Source organism: Carassius auratus, chromosome 41, assembly GCF_003368295.1.
Source record: "Carassius auratus strain Wakin chromosome 41, ASM336829v1, whole genome shotgun sequence".
NCBI classification, from domain to species: Eukaryota; Metazoa; Chordata; class Actinopteri; order Cypriniformes; family Cyprinidae; genus Carassius; species Carassius auratus.
This window is the reverse complement of record NC_039283.1, coordinates 18818452-18841761: the sequence shown is the minus strand read 5'-3', so window position 1 is coordinate 18841761 and position 23310 is coordinate 18818452. Positions and strand designations below refer to the sequence as shown.

The 23310-nt window shown below is 36.6% G+C and overlaps 1 protein-coding gene across 2 annotated transcripts; it reads left to right on the top strand.

Annotated features, from left to right (window-relative positions):
• The first annotated feature begins 109 nt into the window (after positions 1–109).
• On the top strand, positions 110–22448 carry LOC113059171 (lamin-A-like). Of its 2 annotated transcripts, none has more exons than XM_026227461.1 (13): positions 110–200; positions 887–1265; positions 14594–14750; positions 16198–16323; positions 16533–16703; positions 16935–17060; positions 17295–17515; positions 18480–18765; positions 18847–18954; positions 19037–19156; positions 19272–19331; positions 19844–20059; positions 20606–22448. In XM_026227461.1, exons 2-13 carry the CDS (start codon positions 919–921, stop codon positions 20639–20641), a joined length of 1974 nt encoding a protein of 657 aa, XP_026083246.1. In that variant the 5' UTR covers positions 110–200; positions 887–918; the 3' UTR covers positions 20642–22448. The 2 variants fall into 2 exon arrangements, with proteins under 2 accessions (XP_026083246.1, XP_026083247.1); XM_026227462.1 differs by lacking the exon at positions 110–200 and adding an exon at positions 391–496.
• The last annotated feature ends 862 nt before the right edge of the window (positions 22449–23310 follow it).

Below are 23310 nucleotides of genomic sequence, written 5' to 3'. Positions count from 1 at the left end.
GTCTTCTTCACTAGCTCCACCCCCCACCTCTTCCCTCACTTGCTCTTCTGCTCCTCCTCTTCTCTCGTTCCTGAGAGGCGTGAGTTTCTGCCAGAGCCTAAGAGCGCAAGTCAGACCAGACACTCTCTCTGCAGAGATTCAGCGGGACACAGCAGCCGCAGAAGCCTTCAGTAACCCAAACTCTCTCTCAACTCTACCAGGTCAGTGATTCAGGCATGCTGACTAACAGTACTGCAAACTGTGAAGGCCCAAATATATTTTTAATTAGTGGTTTTATATTATTTTTTAGCATTGCACATTAAAGATAGGTCACTCCTGTAATTATGTCTAGGGGGAGTGTCACATGTGCCATCTAAGCAGAATGTAACGTTTGGAATTACTTCAACGTTCCAAAACAAATATGTGATCAAAGCTCCTGTGGATGGGACTTTGACATGCGTGTCTGTGCTGGTTTTGTTTAAAGTGTGTCAAAATCTTTGTCTGTTTCTTATCCAAGGTAAGTTTCAGTGAATGCATTCTAAACCAGTCTAACGTTTCGATCTAAACCAGATTAGTCTATTCAGAAGTGAGCGCGTTAGAGGTTTGAACTAAATGTTTATTCTGGGAAGTTTGTGCTTATTATATACTTGAACGTGATCAGAGTTTGGGCGTGGCGGAAAGAGTAAGACACAAAGTGAAAGAGAGTGATGGTTGGAACGGAACGGAGGGCTAGAGTATATCATTTGCATATATACATTTTTTTGTTACCATAAATATATTGCATATCAGTTTCTACTGCAATCACTGTTGGACTGTGACTGTAAAAGTTTCTTGAACGTATCGCCTATTAAATATATGTATTCTATTCTATTCTATTCTATTCTATTCTATTCTATTCCCTGTACAGTTTCAGGCTAGCAGCAGCAGTTCCAGTCAGCTATGGAGACTCCAGGTCAGAAACGAAACACCCGCGGAGGGACAACCACCGTTCTGTCTCCCAACCGTATCACTCGGCTGCAAGAGAAAGAAGATCTAAGCAACCTGAACGACCGACTGGCGGTCTACATCGATAAGGTGCGCTCTCTAGAGGTGGAGAACGCAGGTCTGCGTATGCGCATCACAGAGTCGGAGACGGAGATCAGCCGCGAGCTGAGCGGCATGAAAGCGGCGTATGAGACTGAGCTGGCAGACGCTAGGAAGACTCTGGACTCGGTGGCCAAAGAACGAGCCCGACTGCAGCTGGAGCTCAGCAAGGTGCGAGAGGACTACAAGGAGCTGAAGGCCAGGTATGTGTGCAGATCATGGTTTACACGTCATGCAGGTCATTCTAAACCCATATGACTTCATCTGCACCTTTTGAAGTTTAAAAGCTCCATTGATTTAGTTAAACTGTAAACCAGTGCTATTGCAGTAAGTAAATCCAAGTCTGGAGTCAGCAGTAGAAATTACCATGACTCATTCCACCCAGGAACCTCCAAAAATTCCACCAGGTTTAGTTTCTAAATGGTGCGGCTAACAGAACATAAATCAGTTACACAGGAGAGCTGCAGACACTGGCTAATACTAGGGCTTGCCCTCTTTTCCTGTAATTCCTTTCACAGATCCAAGAGATAAGTTTAACTCTAAAACGAGCCCTGGCTCTCAGCCTAGTCCTCAGCTAAATTTACCTGAAACATGATGGCAGTTTTCAGCAGTTTACATCTGCTTATTCCTCCTGTCACTAATGCTGACAGCTCAGTGCTTTAGTCTGTCTAAAGCATTTCAAAATGCAATTAAAGTTTTATTCAATTATAATAATCAATTAAGACAGAAAACAAATCTACATTGTATAGTAATACGACAGCGATTTTAAACCTTGTTGTTTGGGGTCGACGAGTCTCTTTGTGCTCACCAAAGCTGAATTTATTTGAACCATAATACAGTAATACTATGAAACATTTAAGACCATTTAAGACGTAATTATTTTGATTGAAACGATTTAAAATAACAGTTTTCTCTATTATAGATCAATGGTTTTAATGTATTTTCAAATGTAATTTATTTCTGTGATTGCAATCACTTTTTTAAAATCAATTTTCACCAAAAGTATTCAAAAACGAAATCACACTGACCACAGATTTGGAAACAGTAGTGTACTGTACATACCCACACACACCACACACACAGCGCGGTGCGGCACAGGTGTGTGAGGTGTGAATGTGGGTGTGTTTTGCTTCTTGGGAAATGGCTGTTGGATTGCTCACCACACCCTTTTACAACAAGTTTAGTGTGTCTGCTGGTTTGAATACACTACATTTTATGTTTCCTAATGCTACTGCTTGTGTAATTTTTTTTTACAGTTTTTAAAATAAATAGATAGCATATTTGCTATGTGTAGGTTTAGCTAATAAGCCAGTGGACACACATTAATATTTTTTTTGCACTGCACTGTGTGGATTAATGATTGATTTGATCCAAAGTTTGTCTTTGGAAACCTCCCTCCAGTAGAATGTCACATATCTACAGAATAATGATCTGAATTACCGATGCTTGATGAGACTGATATAAAAAATGTATACTATTTGAATGAGCCTAAATAAATTGTAAAAAATAAGACAATAAAATGTACTGAAATTATTTTTTTTAAATGCTAAAAATGGATTTAGGGCGTCATGACATTTATAATGTACTCTATGAAAAATAAATATTCATTTTGAGATTACATTTAAAGTGTTATTAAATGATTAAATTATGTTTTTGAAGATTAACTTATTAGCGGAAGGTGACAGCAAAAGTAATCTAAAAATGTTAAATATTAGTTGATAAATGATATTGTCAATCTTCAATATTAAATGTAATATTTTGTACATTTTTATTTTTTTAAATTGCGGTGTTTATTCTCAAACATAGTTTGGTAATAACTAACCACATTATGTAAGCGAAAAGATCCTATCAATAAAATTATAAAGTCTAGTAACTTAATTATCATGCCTTTGTCCTTTGCTCTTGAACTCCCTCATATCAGATTAGTTTAAAGGTCATCCAAACTCCTCAAAGGAACCGTCTCCAACTATTCAACACCACTGAAAAGGTTATGAGTCCCAGTGATTGTTATTATAATCTATTGTGGATCTTGCATCTTGGTCTCTATGGTAGTAGACTGAGTCAGTGCGTTGGTTTAGGCAAGAGGTGTGTTGATCCCAAAAGGGTGTGGTTCAAAGTCAAATAGATATCAAGGCTGAAGATGTGCCCTTTTCACTGAATGATGCCAGACAAGTTGAAAGTTTAGTGAAAGCCTTTATGAGTCATTCTCATTCATATTATAAGGTTTGTGGTCATATTCATTTCATAAGCTTTGTGGTTACACAGATGGGGAAGTCAGCAAAAGAAGATAGTCTTATTTGTGTCCCAGGGCTACAGTAGCCCTCATGAGTTCCTGTAAGCGTCCATTACTCGCTTAACGCAGACTGACTCGAACTGTTTGGAAGTGTTTGGTTTCCACAGCAACCATGCAGCCTTGCCAGGGTGTGTGAGAGGTTCTGACTGGACTGTGGAGGGGTGACTCATGAGCTTTAAGTAACTGTGAGGAAAGTAGGGCTGTGCGATATGGACAAAAAAAAAACAACCTATCACAATTTGTTTTTTTTATAAATTTTGCGATTTTGATTTTAATCACGATTTTGACACACACAGAAATGCTTTACAGTCATAAATGCATTCAGTATAAATTTGAAACATATTTCCAAAAGACAATTAGAGATTTATCAAAAAGTTGTAATGTACGTCAATATAATCACTAAGTAAAGATGTCAAACTAAATGTCTAGACATATGGAAATAAATAAATAAATAAATAAATAATATAAAATCCGTGTCCAGGGATTTTTTTTTTTCTTTTTTTGCCATGCATTGGTCATAGAGCTCATTGTAGCAGTGCCTCAAGTGTTGAAATATATTTATTGCCCAAGGTTCACACATACTCCATCTGCAGTGCGTATACAGTGTATGTTTACGTGGTTCAGAAGCAGCAGCGAGCGCACATTATTGTAACGCGAAAACGCATTAAAATTATCCATGAGCGTGAATCTCTGCGCTCGCACACAGATTTCCTTTGCTCTTTTGCAAACCAGACATGCATGCTCAGATACACGCTGCTCTCACCTATTTGGAAACTGCAAAATCTATGTAACTGCATGTCTTTCATATATATGCACAGATATAGTGTTTCACATGTATGCGCAAGTGATTCACACGTGTGCAAGTGTTTCAGTGGGTTTTGTCTCAATCAGCCTCCCATACTGTTCAGTTCTCGCTCTCCACTTAGGTGCGCTTCATTCGGATTGGTTCAGATAGCATACTGCGGTAGGTCGGGGCTGTGGAAAATTGTCATATAAATCTTTAACCCCTCACTTCAGAAAGAAAGCCCTATGTTTATGTTGGAACGGTAGCCTTATTTATTATATATAAAGAGAAGTTGCCCAGAGAAGTTTTTATTTCATAGTTCTTAATACACTGGTGTTTTAAAATACTAATTTACACACACACACACACACACACAAACACACACACACACACGTATATAAATATTTATTCATAATAAAATTAATATTTTTTTTACTTTATTACTTGCATTAATATACTTTTCATATATAATTTCTTGAATTAAATCAAAAAGTTAAGCATTGCTAAGAAAAAAAAAAGAATTAAATTCACAATAAAAAAAATTTGCTTTTTGTTTAGCTAAGGATTCTTCAAGACATTCCCTCCAGAGCTGTGTAAATGTTTATGTTTGAAAAGAGTCCCTTCTATACTCTGACTTCAGTTATTGTTTAGGAATCTTGAGGGTAAGACGGGTTGTTGAATGGGGAGTCATGTTTTGTGCTGTTTGTGTACGTGCTTGTGGCTGCTGTTGCGGTTGCAGCCTTTGGCTTCTTTGGTCATTATCAGATAGAAGACCGTATCCTGTGTTTATTCTGTGTGTCTCTGTGTGTGTGTGTGTGTTTCACTGTCTGAACTCTGACAGGTACAGTGTAGGAGTGTGTGACTGATATGCTACATGCTAGTGAAAAAGCTGGAAATAGAGCAGATGAAATGCATCTTTAAGTTCATACTGAAAGAGCAACATATCATCACTTACCTTTCATTTAAAATGCTGCGAATCCCCTCTGTGTTTGCTTACGCAATATGATTAAACTACTTTGTGACGCTCTAGAAAGCGGGGGACTTTTTGAGTCTGTATTTTTGTCTTTTATCAGTTTTATCATTGTAAAGAATCTTTCTCTTTCTCTTTCTCTTTCTCTTTCTCTTTCTCTTTCTCTTTCTTTTTTTTTACTTTTACTATCACTTTTAGTTTTAAGGCTTTGGGTGTAGCGAGGGACATCCTTTCCATTTATATCTCGCTCTGGCTTAGCGAAACAATAAAATTTAAACATAAATGCATCAAAAAAATGTATAAACAAACAAACAAACAAATAAAAAAAATTATATAAAAATGTCAAAATATGAATACTTTAAAAATATATTTTTAATATGTTTTAGTTAAAAAATAAAATCAACCACTAGGATATTAGTGAAAGTGTCGTGGCCAAGTATGGTGACCCATTCTCAAAATTAGTGCTCTGCATTTATCCAATCCAAAGTGCACACACACAGCAGTGAACACACACTCACACCTTAAACACAAACCCGTGAGCAATGAGTAGACATTTACGCTGCGGGAGCAGTTGGGGGTTTGGGGCGTTGCGCAAGGGCACCTCGGTCATTAGCCACATTTCCACTGTCGGGCCAGTGCGAGCCAGGGCTTAAAGCGGGCCGGGCGGGTCTCATAGCCCCGGGCCAGTAGCACCGAGGCCAGAATAGCGCAGGGTTTCCACAGTGGAGCTTGAAGCACTGCTACACGTCACTAAAACACGCCTCTCAGAACAACGTCATGCAACCTCAAAATTTCACCAACAAAGAGAAGTTATCAGAAAACTAAATATTAAGTCACTGGAACATGTGCGATCACAAAACAAACATGATAAAAGCGGCAGTTTGTTTGCATGCTTTGTTATATATTCAAATTCAAAAGCATCAATGTTTTAACTATAGAATAAGAGATACATTGATCATATTGATTTAATTTATCAGGACTCAAAATTAATCACACATAAATACACTTATTTCTATTTTATTATTTTTTTTAATGCTCAGGAAAATAGCCTGCTTATTCAGTCGAGTCTGTTTCTGTTTATTAGCCACAGTAGCCGTCACATTTAGAATGAATGATAATATCTCTATTTTTATAAAAGCTCCCGAACAAAAAAACATTATTAGGCTATATTCTTTTATGACAGGCAACGTGAGAAAAACTCTCGAGACGAGGCATGTGACAGATAATATAAGTTACTTAATAAATACACGATTGTGATAGAGAATAAGAAGCTGACATATGATTTCTTCAAGCGGTCATATTTTACCATGTTTACTATGGTAACATGCTTAGCGTGCATATCTTTTACATCGCTTATAAATATTTCTGCCTTGTTTAGTGATTATAATCCACATTGGATCAAGTTATTTCAAACACTCGCTGCTGACTGAAAGAGAGTTTTGAGCTCGACTTATTAAAAAAAAAAAAAGTGTTTAATGCTGGTGTTAAAGCTGTTATCTTTCTGAAATGATCCTCAGCACTGAGCTCTCTAGACACGGAGAAACTCCGCCTTTGTTCATAACCCCCTCCTCTAGCCCCAGCTGGCCCGCTTTGGCCCAAGGTTTTCGTTGAGCCAAAAAACCCTGGCCGTTGGCCCCGAGGAAGCCCCGGCGAGACACGATCAAGCCCCAGAAGTGACAGTGGAAATGTGACTGGCCCTGGCACGCACTAGCACGCCCGGTCTTAGCTCGATAGTGGAAACACGGCTATTGAAGGTGGGAGAGTGTTGTACATTCATTCCCCCCACCGACAATCTCCTCCGGTACGAGCCTCAAACCTCGCAACCTTTGGGTTACGAGTCCGGCTCTGTAACCACTAGGCCACAACTTCCATACTAAAAGAAAACCCTTACATTTGAATCTCTGTTATATTAGACATCAAACTTTGACCCCATGCCTTCATGCACAGTAAAGGTGGGGTTTTTTTTTTTTAATCATAGTCTTGTTGAGAATATTCACACACCATTTTATCAGTTCAGCTCTCACTGCCTTTGTGGTCTTCAGGCTATGTTCATAGCTTAAAGGCAAACATAATTATATTTGGCAGCTTTCAGATGCTTGTGCTGCCTACTGTATGTCCATTCGGACTTAGAAATCATAATAATAACTCATTCATTTATATTACTTAACAACTAAATAAAAAGTACAAACATACAGTGATATACTGTACCTTGAAGTACCATGCAAATACCATAGTTCATGAATATAGTAGTCATTTATTGTAAACTTTAAAATATTTAAAGGTTTATTTACTAGAATTGTTGCATCTTGTTGGTCCGTTAAGTTCATGCTCCGTATTTTCAGATGCTAATGTGAATTTCCATGATCAGAATAAACACATGCCAATGAACAGTTATCATAGAGAATACTGCTAATAAGTTTCCTGCACAAGTCACTTGTCAAATTTAAAATAGACAGTCTCTCTGTGGTTATGTCATTATGAGTTGTATTGTGTCTATCATGAAAATTACACCTAATGAGTGTATGTTTAATTGTTCATCTTTAGGTGTTGGTTGACTATGAGAAAAGGCTTGATTTTACAGAAAGAGACGCCCTGATTACAGCGTTTCATTGTTTAGTTTAGGGCTGTCCTGTCTAAAAAGGAATAAAATGAGATTTCTTCTATTATGCTCTAGTTAGAATATAGGTATATGATAGTTAGAATATGATACTGGTAGCAGGGGTACACAAAAGTTTTAGATTAGGGATATTTAATTAAAGAGATCCAGTCCCTCTGCTTCTCCTTCCAAGTTACGGTCTAGACAATTATTCACTTCCACTGTTTCAGTAGCCAATATATGACTTCTATATGGCCATCAAATGAAATAAGCAGTGAGCAGGAATATTATTGCACATTTTGCAGCAATATGTAAATCAAGACATAATAAATGTAATAGTCCTAATAGTATCTCTAAAGAAAATATTGCATTTATTCTTTTAAAAACGTTTTATAATGCATAAATAATTAATATTTAATAAAAAAATGTTCTACTTTCTATGATATTATTGAAAAAGAAAAAAAAAAGTCTTGTTTGATTTCATGACAATAATAAATAACACAACTGAGATGAGTGATTCAAGATGCTTTTTATTTGTTTCAGCCATTGCTTTCTCCGGCCTGGAGTAGAATAGTCCAGTCTTGTTACTGCATATTTAAACCTCTCATCCTTCAACGGAGTGTTTGGAAAAAAGAAAACATCTTGATTTTATGGAAGTAAGCTGAAGCTTCGTAATTGATCCAAGTAGAATTAGTTCTGATGAAAAAAAAAATTTAACCACCCAAAGAGCTGCTCCATGCTACCCTGGTGTGTGTGTGTGTGTGTGTTTGAAAAGTTTTGACTTGAGTCATATAGTATAAATCATTTTAAATTAATGTGCATATAAAATGTCTCTTGCATAGTTGCCTAAATGTGCATACATATTTGGTTAGACTCACACCCACTTCTGATGGCTTTTTTCAGCTCCGTATTACAATACTTTTGTTCTTAAAATGTCAAATGTAAGATGTGGACACAAACACGCTCCACTACACTCCATTCCAAATGCACATGCAGTGGTGCTTTGTTTGGTTTTGTTCGGATCTGGAAAGGCTCTGGATGGACTGACTCATTAAGTCTGTTATGTAACCATCCACAGACTCTAAACTAAAGATCAAACACGTTTTTCATTTGCAAGTGGGTTCTTGAGAATTCAGAGTGAACTTGTGCACAGAGATGCTTCCACATAAAACAAGAAATTGTAGTTCTGTCAAGGCACCATACAGTTGAAAGACACATTTAGTTTAGAGTTAATTCATAAACAAAGCCTTGTATGTATGTTTGGATTCATCTGAGCAGTATAAAAAAAAGCTAATCAGGGATATTAAAAGCGATTTGTTTACTTTTTGAAAAAGAAAATTCACTGATATGTTTCCACTAATTCCATTATACTTAAAGTAATGAGCTATTCTTTTAATAATAATAAATAATAATAAAAATAATAAATGTATGATTATAAACATTCACATTAGATGGCTTCAGTCACATCAGCGTAATTTAATTGTATTTTTGTTGGTTTAGTTTTTATTTATAGTTTTTTTGAAATACTGCTTTACTTATGTGAATACTTTGAAGACATACTTTGCATACAAACATGTTTTTATATGGTAAATTGCCTGTAGTATTACATATTACATACGTATAATCCATAAACATGTTGAGTAAACCGATGTGTTTGTGAAAGAGAAGGAATCGTCACGTGGCTGTGCCATGTGATCCATAGCCTGAATTGATGTTTGTCTTTTGCCAAACCACTTGTAATGGGAAACACTGGCAGAGTACTGCACGCACACGCACACACCATCTCCATCCCATTCTTAACTAAAGGCAGCTGCAAACGGCAAACGTTATTTTTGGAGAACCGGAGATGACAGTGGAATCTCTGTATATTTATTCCATGGAAAAATCAGTGGAGAACTGTTTATATTTCAAGGCCGGAGACCCTCCGATGCAGATTTTGTCAGTCTGGGCTTGTATAAAGACAGGGAGGAGAGAGGTTTACTGTAATTGGTGGTGTGTAAGGGAGAGAGTGAGTCATCATCAGCGCCCAAAACGCAGAGCTGCCACGCTGGCAGGGCCTCAGTCTATCCTCTGTGTTGCTGAGTATTGAACTAAGCACATTTTTATGCATATTGATGGATATAGGTTTTTTATAATCATATATGTGACCCTTCACACATATTCATCTTTAGACATTTATTCCTTACTTGTTCTATTTTTATTTTATATCTTTTTTTATCTGTGTTTTTGTTCTGTAGCTGTCATTCTGTTGCACTGCGGAAGCTTCTGTCACAAAAACAAATTCCTCCTGTGTAAACATCCCTGGCAATAAAGCTCATTCTGAATCTGATTCTGATCTTCGCAGAGATGGAGAGAGGAAGCCTAGATGTGCTACATCTCCGCTCTCCATTATTGTTCCGTTCAGAAATGCCTTTTTTTCATTTGACATTAAAGATTTTGCCATACTACACAGAAAGATCAGATAAGTCATGGAACTCTATTTCACTCCGAGGGAAATAGTTTTAATATCTGTCATGTGCTAATGAATCAGGGAGGAGAAATAATGTTCTCTTTTGTGTTGGGTGTTTGCGGTTACAGGATCTGGTCTGATTATAGGACCACACCCTTCAAAACCACCATTAGGATTTAGAAGAATCATCATTTTTCTTGTTAATCATATTCCTGAGGCTACCTTTACCATGTATTTACCATGTAAAAAAAAAAGAAAAAAAGAAATATGTATATATATTTAGATATGATATATGCATACGTGTAAACACACACACACACATGATTTTAAAACTATTTTGAAACAAGAACTAATGTCTCATGGAGTTTTGTTTTCAATGAAAGATTTCAATATTTTTATAGAAAACAAAATACAAAAAAAGATAAAAATTACAGTGCTGGACTAAAACTGCTGAACATTTTGACATGTTAATATATCTATGTTTACCGTTTTATTGTGATGGTAATAAAATAAGCATGAATTTAGATGTATTAGATAAGCAACTATAGCCTGCAGAAACCTGCTCATGCTTTGATGATCTAGATATAATCTGAATTTAAAATTGCACAACTACCTGAAAGATAAGTCCTTCAACAGATCTGCTACCTGTATATATCAGATAACTGGTGGTGTTAGAGGAAAGCCTAATTACAGAAAATAATTCTGTAATTCTGACTCATCTCTCAGTTAAAAACAAAACAGAACAAAAACAAATGTAGTATGAATAATGTCTATAGTAGGTCATGCTTACTCCAGCAGGTGTTAGGCTCTGTAAAGATTTAGGTCTTTAATGTTTTAATATTATTCTCAAATTCTGAACCTTTACAGTTGGCCAATTCTGATTCTGCATTGGTCTAATTTTAGTCAGTGCTTATATTAGAGCATATTATACAACTCAGTCACCATCTTTTTCCTTCTGACCAGACGTTTTTCCTTCTGTATGTTTCCCTCGGTCTCCATGGAGACCTCATGGTGGGCCTGCATCCAGCCGGAGTGACTCAGAGTCGCTTCAACAATTAAAAAGGAAACGTTTTTTCATAGTACAGTGGGAAAATGAGGAAATCCCTATATGAGACGTTTCTGTTTTAAGATTGATTTACGTGGCCTCTCCACCCATATAGTAGAAGTGGAAAGCAGAAGTCAGATTTACGTCAAAAGCAGTGAATCGATGTATTGTGGAGCTGAATGGATGATGAGGAGGTAGATCTTGGGCTTTAGGGATGAGGAGTTGAATTGCACCAATATCTTTTACTATGCATTTAAACATTAACATTCTTTAAAGCCCTGGAACACTTAAACATACAGGAAGTAACTTTCATTGGTGTTCATTCAGCTAATCTGCCTTTCAACATGCTGAAATAGAAATCAAAATAAAGTATTATATTGTCAACTTAAAAACTGGCAGGAATTTTTCTAGCAAACAAATATTGAGACATTAAACAGATTCCTAAACAATTTCCTATTGCTTAAACAACATATAAACTTTGTCCAGTTATAAAACCATAAAATGGTCATAAAACACTTGACTGAAGATGCTATGGATTTTCATGTAGTCGGTGCAAATATATCAAGACTTAGCAAATAAAGAAAGTAGTAAATGTTTTTTTTTTTAAGATAAAAATTTGATTTAATAAAAATTAGATTTTTTTTTTTAAGATAAAAATTTGAGATTTGATTAAACAGGTACAGTCCTTTATCATATTGATGAAGAGTTGTGTCAGACTGTGCGGGTTTACTATGTGCTTTTTATGGCTTTACAAGAGCTTTGATGAACGCCTACAGTCATTTTTGACGCCTGTCATATGGTGCTCTTTCTGAAGCAACAAATATAGTGTGAGAGGGACAGTGTAAAGTCCAGAATTCAAAAACAAGACTCTTTTTTTTCCCACATGAGGGTGTGTGAGTCCAAAGTCCAAAGCTTTTTTTTTTTTTGACTTACAAGTACATTAAAATGAATGGCATTCAGTTGTATTAATGCTTATTCTGTGCTATGTATCTTCTTTTGAATTGAAGCTTTCAAATGGATGGTTTCGGCGGTTTTATCTTGGGGAAACCCTGTTGGTGGTCAAAGTTTTCTCAGAGATGGTCACATGTGAAATATTTCTACGACACTTTGCCTTGGTAACATGGCAAAACATTCAGAGGCCTATATTTTGTGGGTTTCTTTTTGGTCACAAAAGAGGACTGTGATTCATATAGGGGCTGGAGGCCGACCTTGTACATTCCTCTCCTCCTCTCTCTCTTTCCCTCTCTTTCTCTCACTCCCTCAACTGGACATGTTTCCACTAGATCAAAGATGCCAAGCCAAACCCTTTCCACCTCTTTCTCTCTCTCTCTCTCTGTCTCTCTCTCTCACTCACAGACACACTTTTAATGAAAACTTACTGGAATTTATGCTTTTATAGTTTTTTTTCTCTGTTTATTATGTACACAGGTTTTTAAAATGCTGTGGTATTGTAGTATTTTATTCAGCATATTAGATATAACACACATTATTTCCAGTTAGTTCGGTCAACAAGGTCAGTGTGACCCGGAACAGAAGTGACGTTAACGCATGCTCTTCTATTGTATACTTTAAACAGCCTCTGGTTGGTTTGGCTTCCTGTGGACAGATCCTGGAGATTTTGAGAACCAAAACAGCAAAACAAATACAGTAGCAGAAAAACAATCCATGTCAAATATAGAAAATAATAGAACAAATAAGAAACATTAGACTGCATGAGGCTCTTAAACTTTTATCGTTTCCTCCAAATGTGGCCTGCACCACTGTGAAATGTTGATTCTTGATTCTCAGTCGACTCAGTATTGTGCATCCAGAATAAGTATAGAACAAAATGGCACATTTTGGGCACTGACAGGAATGGGCTGGTGTTTAATGACCAAATGTCCTAGAAAGAAGAGGTTGTGTTTCTGGATGTGTGTTTACGGTTGACTAAGCACAAATATGCCACTCTTTACACACCGTCATCATAACCCGTCTACTTCACTGTAGCCCCTCTGGACTAAAGTTGTACATTTTCCCACATAAACGCTGTATCCCGCTAGGCATTAATGCTTGTTTTTATTTCTGTAGCGTGAACAGCTAAAATACAAAAATGTTGTAATTTGTAACTTTTTTTCAGTTCAGTTATACTGTTCCTCAAAAATAGTGATGGGTTTCAACTCAAAGGCTCTCTGCAAAAGTTCTTGCATATATCTTCCCTTCAAAAAAGATTTTTCCATACTTATGAATTTCAGTAACCAGTTCTTCAAAACTGTTATTCATCCAACTATTATTTTACAAACACATTACCTTAAGTAATGTCAGTCAGGGAGTTTAACTTTCCAACATTTAACATTTGTTCATGTTCTCAGCCTCATGAAGCTTTTAGTGAAGGTATGCGGCTGTAAAGTGAAGAATGTGACCTAACAAAACCTCTTTTGTTGGGAATTGTACGTTGGTTGAATTGCATCTCTTAGGAAGGAGGCCTGATGGAATGCTCCACAGAGCAGAGAATACAAACTCTAGAAGTGATTTGCTATAGTCTGTTAGTTTTAGTAGTAGAGTTTCTAGTAGAGTTTTAGTTTGCTTGCGTTGTAGTCTGAGTGCACATTGAGCATACTTTAGTTCTTGGGAAGGAGTTGTGTGTGGTAAAAGTGCCTTAGGGACTGAGTTTTAATTGTTTCAAGCAATGTTTGTCATCAATCACATCACTAATTTTGGAGGAGCTATTTTACAGGCCTTGTGAAATCTGATCTGGGAATGCACAGAGATGAACTCTAAACCTAAATGCTTGTTTTGAGAGCGATGACAGATATGAGTGTTGATTATTATATATTATACTCTCATTGTAGACTGTAAGAGTTGGCTTTATTATCCTTATGTTTTAAAACTGCAAACCTAAACCTCACTTAATTCAGTTGATGCCATCTTTTATTTCTTGAAGTGTTTATTATTCTGTGTTTTTATTAAGCTTTGTATGGTTCCTTTAACAATGAACAACACCTTAGTCACACACATATGGTTTAAATTCACTGTTGGAGGCCCAAACGTGCTCGGTTTCAGAGAGAGTTTTGGTACAAAATCCCAAGCAAAACTATGGGCTGTCTGGTGTTCATTTGCAGCAAAATGATTATTCTAGCTTTGCTACTTGGCAAACATATTCAGTCAAGTTGTATGTATGTAAATCAGATGCATATTGAACAGTCTTAGGTCAGTTCTGACAGCCGAAATTAAAAGGTGCTTTACTCGGGCCATGATGCCACGCTTATGCAGTAGCTCCCAATTTTCTGATACAAGATACTTTCCTCTCAAAGCGCAACATGTATGAATGAATTATCTAATTGAAATAATTGTATTCCTCTGTGTGCCGAGAGGGAAAAAATGCTTTAATACCTTCTTTGTATTTTTATGACTGTAGGAATGGTAAGAAGGAGTCGGATCTGGAATCGGCTCTGGCCAGACTGAAGGATCTGGAGGCTCTGCTGAACTCCAAGGACGCGTCTCTCTCCACAGCACTGGGGGAGAAGAGGTCACTGGAGGTCGAAGGCAGAGATCTGAAAGCCCAGCTGGCAAAGGTGGTGATTCTATAAAAAGCTGCATGTCTAAAGGTTTGGGTGGTGTGGTGCTGTGGGTTAAATCTGGGCTAGTGACCAAAAGGTTCCAGTTTGTACCATTTATTAGGAACTTGAGCAGGGTACTTTGATCATAGTTTTCTCCCGGGTAACCTATAATAATACATGCACTAAAATATTTTTTAAAGCATCTAAGCTACTACTAGCTTGCTTAAGGGTGTATGATTCAGCTCTTTTTTTGCCAATATCTTATTAATATCACATAAAAATAGCTATGACATAAAATGAATTCCTAGTTTAAAAAAAAAACGATTATGTATGTATGTATAGAGAGAGAGAGAGAGATGTATAGAGAGAGAGAGAGGGGGAACATAAATAATTCGATTTTTAAAAATATATTCAACTTTCTTGGGGGAAAAAAATTGGCGAAATTAAATTAATATTTATTTTCTCCAAGAAAATCTTATGCAGTTTGCTGAAGTACATTTGCCTCGTTTAAATCAGTGATTCTCAACCAGTGACCACTAGGGGGCCTCTGAAAAAATAATTTTAGGAGCCCCGGTAGCTCCTAAAATCTTGTTAATATAATATTATTTACATTATGCATTTAGCAGACGCTTTTATCCAAAGCGACTTACAGTGCATTCAGGCTAACAGTTATTACCTAACTTGTGTTCCCTGGGAATCAAACCCACAACCTTGTGCTGCTAACGCAATGTTCTACCACTTGAGCCACAGGAGCACTTTTATATAATATTTATATAATAATTATATATTATATTATTAATATAATCTTAATTAAACTGCTAAAAACACAAAATAATATGTTAAAACATGAACACTTAGTTTTATTTTAGTCTAAAATGTTGAGAGCCACAAGATTAGATGTTTAGATATTTTTATAAGAAAACAAGACCTTCATGCTAATAGGATTTTAAAGGTGCTGTATGTAAGTTTTTGAATCTACTAAAACATAAAAATACCATAATATGTTTGCAGATACTTAAGAGACATACAAAGTGAACATACTTATTTATCTGGAAAAACAATGCTATAGTCAGTTATTCTCCTTTGTATATGTGCTTTCCATAATGTCGGTCTCTGTTTTGATTTGTGAAACCCGCCCACTGCCAGTTTACCCAATTGTATTTCGGCCCATGGGTTGCCATTTGGCATAAAAACAGCGCATTTCTTTTCATTTATCATCAAGTACACTCGTTCCCGTTTGTGTAGTCAATCTGGCAACCTACATGTGCCTAAAGTCCGAGGAGGAGGGGCCGGCTGAAAAAACTCTCCAATATTTTGAATTTGGACTGCAATACCTACTTCAACCACTCGGTGTCAATCCTACATACCAGCACCTTTAAGAAGTATTTTGCATAGTACAGTATGTTGCTTTTAACATTGAACACTGATATAGAAGTTAGTGAAGTGAATATGTCTGTTGCAGCTGGAGGCCAGTCTGAATGATGCTAAGAAGCAGCTACAAGATGAAATGCTACGACGTGTGGATGCTGAGAATCGAATCCAGACCCTGAAAGAGGAGCTGGATTTCCAGAAGAACATCTACACTGAGGTCTCACACACACACACACACACACACACACACACACACACACACACGCACATACATAAGCTGAGCTCTCTTATTCATTTAAAGTAAAAAAAATATATATATATCTGAGCATTCACTTCTAACTGCTAACGTATTTAAGTAAAATACAGGTTCTTAAACAAAGACATGCAGGACTTCTCTGCTGCTCTAAACTGTTCTCTTTTTTCCAGGAGCTTCGTGAGTCTAAGCGCAGACATGAGTCGCGTGTGGTGGAAATCGACAGCGGGCGCCAGCGGGAGTATGAGAGTAAACTGTCTGAGGCTTTGATTGAACTCCGGAACCAACACGAAGAGCAGCTTCGCATCTACAAGGATGAAATTGAGAAGACCTACAACTCCAAGGTAATAGAACAGTCAAAGAGCAAACCACCAAATGTGTTGGATTTACAAATGACTTGCGTTTCAGATCTGCGTTTCTGTATATCCCCAGGGGCACCTTGTTAAACCGGGCCCGCCCTGTATACATATTTGCTGACTGATCCATTACCAGCCGTATTTGTTGAAATATTTTTATATATAAAGACAAACACCACATCTGTCAGTTAAATGTCATCCTGTGTTATCTATGTGTAGCTGGAGAATGCCCGTCAGTCGGCTGACAGGAACAGTCATTTGGTGGGAGCCGCCCATGAGGAACTGCAGCAGACACGTTTGAGGATGGAGAGTGTGACGTCTCAGCTCTCTCAGCTACAGAAGCAGGTACACACACATACAATCAAGTATTTATTACAGTGTACATGTGTACCACAGTCCCACAATAGAATAACTTGCAAGAAAAACTCCACCCTCAGAACATATTTATACAGTATATGTATTATTCTCTTTAGGAAAGAAATATCACAATGAAAGTGCACAATTTAAATTTGAGTTTGAAAATCGGACTCGTAACATTAATTTACATAGTTTAAATTGCACGAGTGCTCTCTTCATTAGTTGTCTGCTCGCGAGGCGAAGATCCGTGAGCTGGAGGAGGCTCTATCCAGAGAGAGGGACATGATGCGCCGTCGTATGGATGACAAGGAGAAAGAGATGGCCGAAATGAGGCACCGCATGCAGCAACAGTTGGACGAGTACCAGGAGCTGCTGGACATTAAGCTCGCACTCGACATGGAGATCAGCGCCTACCGGAAGCTTCTGGAGGGCGAGGAGGAGAGGTGAGAGATGGGATGTCACTTATTGCTCACACGGAAATGTGGTACTCGTAAACAATAGAGCTGTCAATTGCTTTAAAAATGTTCATCAAATTAAATGCATGATGTTCTGATTAATAAATAAAATTAAATGCAACCATATTTGCTGAATAAGTATTGAAAAGTTGCTTTAACGTTTTTGTTGGTTTGATTTTTCTGGTGCTTTTAATATTAGAGTTAGATAAAAAATATTGGTAAAAGATTTATTAAAAAAATATTAACATTATAATTTTTGTAATAATAATGTCTTTTAAAATTACTTTTTAATACAGCATTAATGATTCTATGGAAGTCCTTTCCGCCACTGAATAAGTCAGAATTGCAAAAAGTCAGAATTGCAATATATAGACTCGCAGTTGTAAGTTAGAAAGTCAGAATTGCGAGAAAAAATCTTGCAATTCTGAGAAATAAAGTCACAGGTCTGAATTTATATCTTGCAATTCTAACTTTTTCACTATTGTGAGTTTATATCTCGCAATTCTGATTTTACCACATGCGATTCTGACTTTATAACTCGCAATTACGAATTTATATCACGCAATTCTGATTTTATAACTTGCTAATTGGGAGTAAATATAATGCATTTCTCACTTTATAACTTGCAATTACGATTTGAACTCTCAATTTGCAATAAAAAGTTGCAATCACCTTGTTTTATTTAAAATTGTTTGTGGCGGAAATTGGTTTCCATATGATTCTGCTTAATTCTTTAAAAAATAAATGCTAACTAAAAGAAAAAAAAGCCTGTAAATGAATTTGAATAATTTTAAACCTAAGAGCAAAAGCATTAATGATATTCTGATTAATTAATTGCATATTTCAATATTTGCTAAAGTGATTATACTAATTATAATAGGACTTGAATGATAGTCTCATGCATTTGCTTACAAATCTTTCTCGCTTCCTTTGCCCCGCTATCCCTGTTTAGGCTGCGACTCTCCCCGAGTCCTCCTCCTGTCCGTGGGGTGACTGTGACCCGCTCCTCGGGTTCTGGCACTCACACACGTGTGGTCCAGAGCAGCACCAGTCGTACCTCTTCAGGCAGTGCTAAAAAACGGCGGTTGAATGATAACGACAGCGATGCCTCCAGTTTGGTCGGTGGAACTGTTACTCGCACACGCGTCGCCCAGCAGGCCTCTGCCAGCGGCCGCGTGACCGTAGATGAAGTGGACATGGAGGGCAAATATGTTCGGCTCAGTAACAAATCTGACCAGGTGAGAATGAAAAGGAGCTTTGGGAACCAATAAACAGGAATTAATTATTTACTTTTTAGTAAATATATCTTCTTCCTCCAGGATCAAACTATGGGTCACTGGCAGGTGAAGAGGCAAATTGGTTCTGGCACTCCCATCGTCTACAAGTTCCCGCCAAAATTTACCCTAAAGGCAGGACAGACTGTCACGGTATGTCTCGATTCACAACATAATAATCGCGCTTTAGTTGTTTTTAAATTCCTGACTCACTGCGGTGTCTCTCTGCTGTCAGATTTGGGCCGCAGGAGCTGGAGGAACCCACAATCCTCCTTCTGACCTGGTGTGGAAGACCCAGAACTCATGGGGCAGTGGAGATCTGTTCCAGACCACCCTCATCAGCTCCAGTGGGGAGGTGGGATGCTGTTAAACTAGACCAGCCAGCTTTCTGAATAAGGTTTTATTTGATTTGAGGTAGCTAAGTGACTCATTCGCTTCCCTTTTTTCTTTCTTTATTTGTATTTCTCTAGGAAATGGCCATGAGGAAGGTCACACGCACACTATTCCAGGATGAGGAAGATGATGATATGGTACTTAGTCACTTGCATGTCTCAAAAAGTTGTAGTAATCTATTTTTTTTTTTTTTTTTGCACAGTATATTTTGAGTTTTCCCAGGTTAAATTGAAAACATGAGTTCTGAGGACATACTAGACGAAGTCGAGCAACAATCACATAATCGAAAACAATGGTCTGGCTTCACAAGTATAAAGTTAAAACATGACTTTTAAAAGAGATGAATTATTGAAATATTAATTTGACCGAAATCAAACTTTTCAAGTGCATGTAAATGCATTTTTTTTCACAGTATAATGTATATAATGTGTACAATGTGTGTATGATGTTTAAAACCACTCTTGTCATAATGAACATCATCATGCCAGTGTTTTGTTAATGGCTGTCAGTTGGGTTTGTTTTGGGTGAAGCCTTCTCACAGTGAATCATAGCACTAAAATGAGCCAAGAGCAGTCAGACTTCATCTCTATGAAAAGATCCAATAGGTTCTCAGTCTCAGTTTTTCCCTGTGTACTGTCTCCCCCTGCAGGCCGCCCACAGCACATGCGGGGATAGTGAGTACAACCTCCGCAGCCGTACGGTGGTCTGTGGCTCATGTGGGCTGCCTTCAGATAGAAACAGCAGCTGCATGTCGGCCAGCTCTGGAGTGTCCAGTGCGACCCGCTCCTTCAGCAGTGGAGGGGGGCTGCCTGAAGCATTTGTCTCCCCCTCACACTTTATTGTGAGCAATGACAAGCGCAGACAGGTATGAATTTTTTCTTTTTATTTTGCTGGGTCACAGCAGAATTTAGAATTTTCAAAAAGATTTGTTAGATAACATCAAGATGTGTGTAAAAAATAAATAAAATGATTGCTTTTTTGTCTTAGATTTAAAAAAGATAAAGAAAGTCTATTTTAATCATTTTTAAACATAACTTTAAGAGTAAAATAATGTATAGCATTATTTAAAAAAATCAATTAATTGAATCAGTGTACCAAAAATGTTTTTGTCAAAGTTGGATAAATGTGAATTAATGTGATTTTTATGTAAATAACAAATTAACATTAAAATAGTAATAAAGCTTTAAGAATAATAATACTGTATGTGTATGTATGTATATATGTATATATATATATATATATATATATATATATATATATATATATATATATATATATATATATGTATATATATACACACACACATTTTTTCAAGTGTATTTTTACTTTATATTTTTGCTACTTCTGAAAACAAAAGTGTGAAATGGTTTTCAGCAGTTTTATTAAATGTACATTTATTTCTCTTTCTCAGGCTGGACCCAAACTAGACAACTGCTCCATTATGTAGAGCAAGCTGTAGGCAGCCCTGACCATCTGTCCTTTCACACAAACCAGGAGGAATTTATCCAACAATTACTTTCTTTTTTGATTACTTGTCTTATTATTACATGATATATTTTGTACTTCATTCTTTGTTTTGTAATTCATAATCTGCGGGGTAGATTTTTGGCTTTTGTATGGCATAAGGCTTCATACACTGGCAGCTTGTAGGCTGTAGTTTGCTATTATTATATACAGTGTTACTTTAATATATTTGCATGGTGGCCTGGCTGCAGCTTCAAAATAATCGTACTGTACTCAGGGAGAGAGGCGAACGGAGCACTTCACACTCACACCATGAACTCTCAACGAGAAAGCTGTCAGAATGCAACACGCACAGTTGATACACCTCCATGACTAAACTCTCATTATAACCAGCCTTAGCACAGACTGGTTTTCTAACTCACATACAGTACGAGGACAAACAGTGAGCATCAGTTCATGTAAGACAGGAAATGAGGGGTCATTTGTTATTGTCCCAAACTGTGAGTGTTTTTTATTGTATTTTCATGCTACCTCTCACAGTTACGTGATCAAAATTATGTGCAACTACAAAAGGGCAAGGAAAGTGAGTAATTCTACGCAGTTTTGTTAAAGTAAAAAGTTGAATAGGAACTTTGTATCTTTTGGCAGTGTGCTTACAAGCTCTGACTAGACTGCAGTATGTTGTGTCTTGTGTAATAAGTGTTATGGATGTTCTGAAAGACTTGAAGCAACTATAAAACTACCGGTAATCCAAAGAGAATCTCTGTAGCAGTTTGCAACTGCCATGACGTAAAAAAAAAAAAAACGTATGTTTTTAGAAGAAAATCTTTTGAAGTTTACTTGTAGAAAAACATATCATGTGACCAGAGAATCATGTTGTGTTTAAAGTACTGAGTACTAAACTATTGCCGGTTTAAAGAGATGTATTTTTGTTTTCAAGCTTAGAGGCAGAATATTTAAATGGGGAAAATGACCACCGTCATTCCCAGCTTTAATGTTTTATTATTATTCTTGTTACAATGACACTTGAAATTTTGAGTTTTATTGAAACCTCATATCTACATGTACACACAAATATTAGTTTGTCTATGGGACTGAGTGTTGATTTGCTCTTGTCACTCCTCTCTTGCAGTAGATGGTCCAGATCCTCACCTGGACAGCTGTAAGGCTCCAGTAATCTGAGTAGTCTGTCCTTCCCTTCACCGCACACGTCCATCAGATTCCAGGCGTAAAACTAAAATTGGTTTCAGAAAAGCTGGAAGAGCTTTTATCATAGAAAATTAAGAACTTAACTGAGCCTCGCCACAGCTCTCCAGAAAGAGGACTGGATATTGCCGAGATTAAACACTTATTTTATTGCTTCGCAAAGCTTTGGGTTTCTAAAGAATAATTTTGGGGTAGGCCATATCTATTTTTTCTATGTATACTTAAGAATTGTGGTTTTGTATTTCTGCTTAAATAGAGATTGAAATTATTGTAATAAGCCATGCATTTTTGTTTTTTTAAACTGATAATGGATTTCAGTTGCTGTTAATGGCATCTTTGGCATTTAGATTATTGATGAACAATTCTAGATTGCTGAAAGAAAGAAATCACCCTTAATTTTGAAATGCTTATTTTAGTTAGATAGCTATTTTCATGAAGGTTTTGTATAAAAAAAGAAAAGAAAAGAAACTTCAGACTGCAGGGCAGGGCATTTACTGTTTTGTGAAAAATGTCATAATAGTTGTGAACATATAAACTGTGCATTGAATTTTTCAGCTGAAAATAAAGCAGTTCTGAATTTTTCAGTTGCTCTCCAAATGTTTGACTTTATTTCAAATGTTAAAATGTTTTATGGAAACTATTTTATTGAACAATTAATTTTATATAATTTAAGCTATTATATTTTAAAGTCTTGTTTTTAATAATGACAGGACTTTCAGTAAGAAGCTATGTATTGATTGATGAAAGGTTACATGTTTAGTCCTTTATCTGTTTTTATACAGTCTACCAATTTATACTTATCTACCAATAACTATTTTCAAAAAATGTGAATACATGACATTTCACAACGTGCTGACATTAACCTAAAGCGTGCGCTCACGATGGCGTGTTTGACAGTTACCCGGAGGTTTTGGTTTACTGTATATTTTGAAAAGTTGAATATACTAGTTTTACACACACACCTTGCAATTTCGCTTCAGAAAACATGGTTTCATCAACTGCGTATGTATTAAAGTTGTATTGTGTATGTATAGAAGTTATGTTCATTTTGCATGGTTTTCAAAGCCATATATATATATTTACTCACCCTCATGGCAACTATATATACTATATATATATATATATATATATATATATATATAGTTGCCATGAGGGTGAGTAAATATGAGAATTTTCATTTTTGGTTAGGATAACTCGATTAGTCCCAGGCACTAATGCGATTCATGACAAGTTGTGCTTGAAAACTTAGATTTTATTTATAATATTTACAATTCTTATGGTTGAACTCGATTTACATTCATAGCGAAACATGAAAAATTGTTCTGTAGCTATTAAAAATGATATTGTCACTTACACCCTGATTACCAGAGAAGTTAAGAAACATGAATAGCATTTAAAACAGAAAATATGTATTAATGCCCAGACATTTCCTATTATAGGGTTACT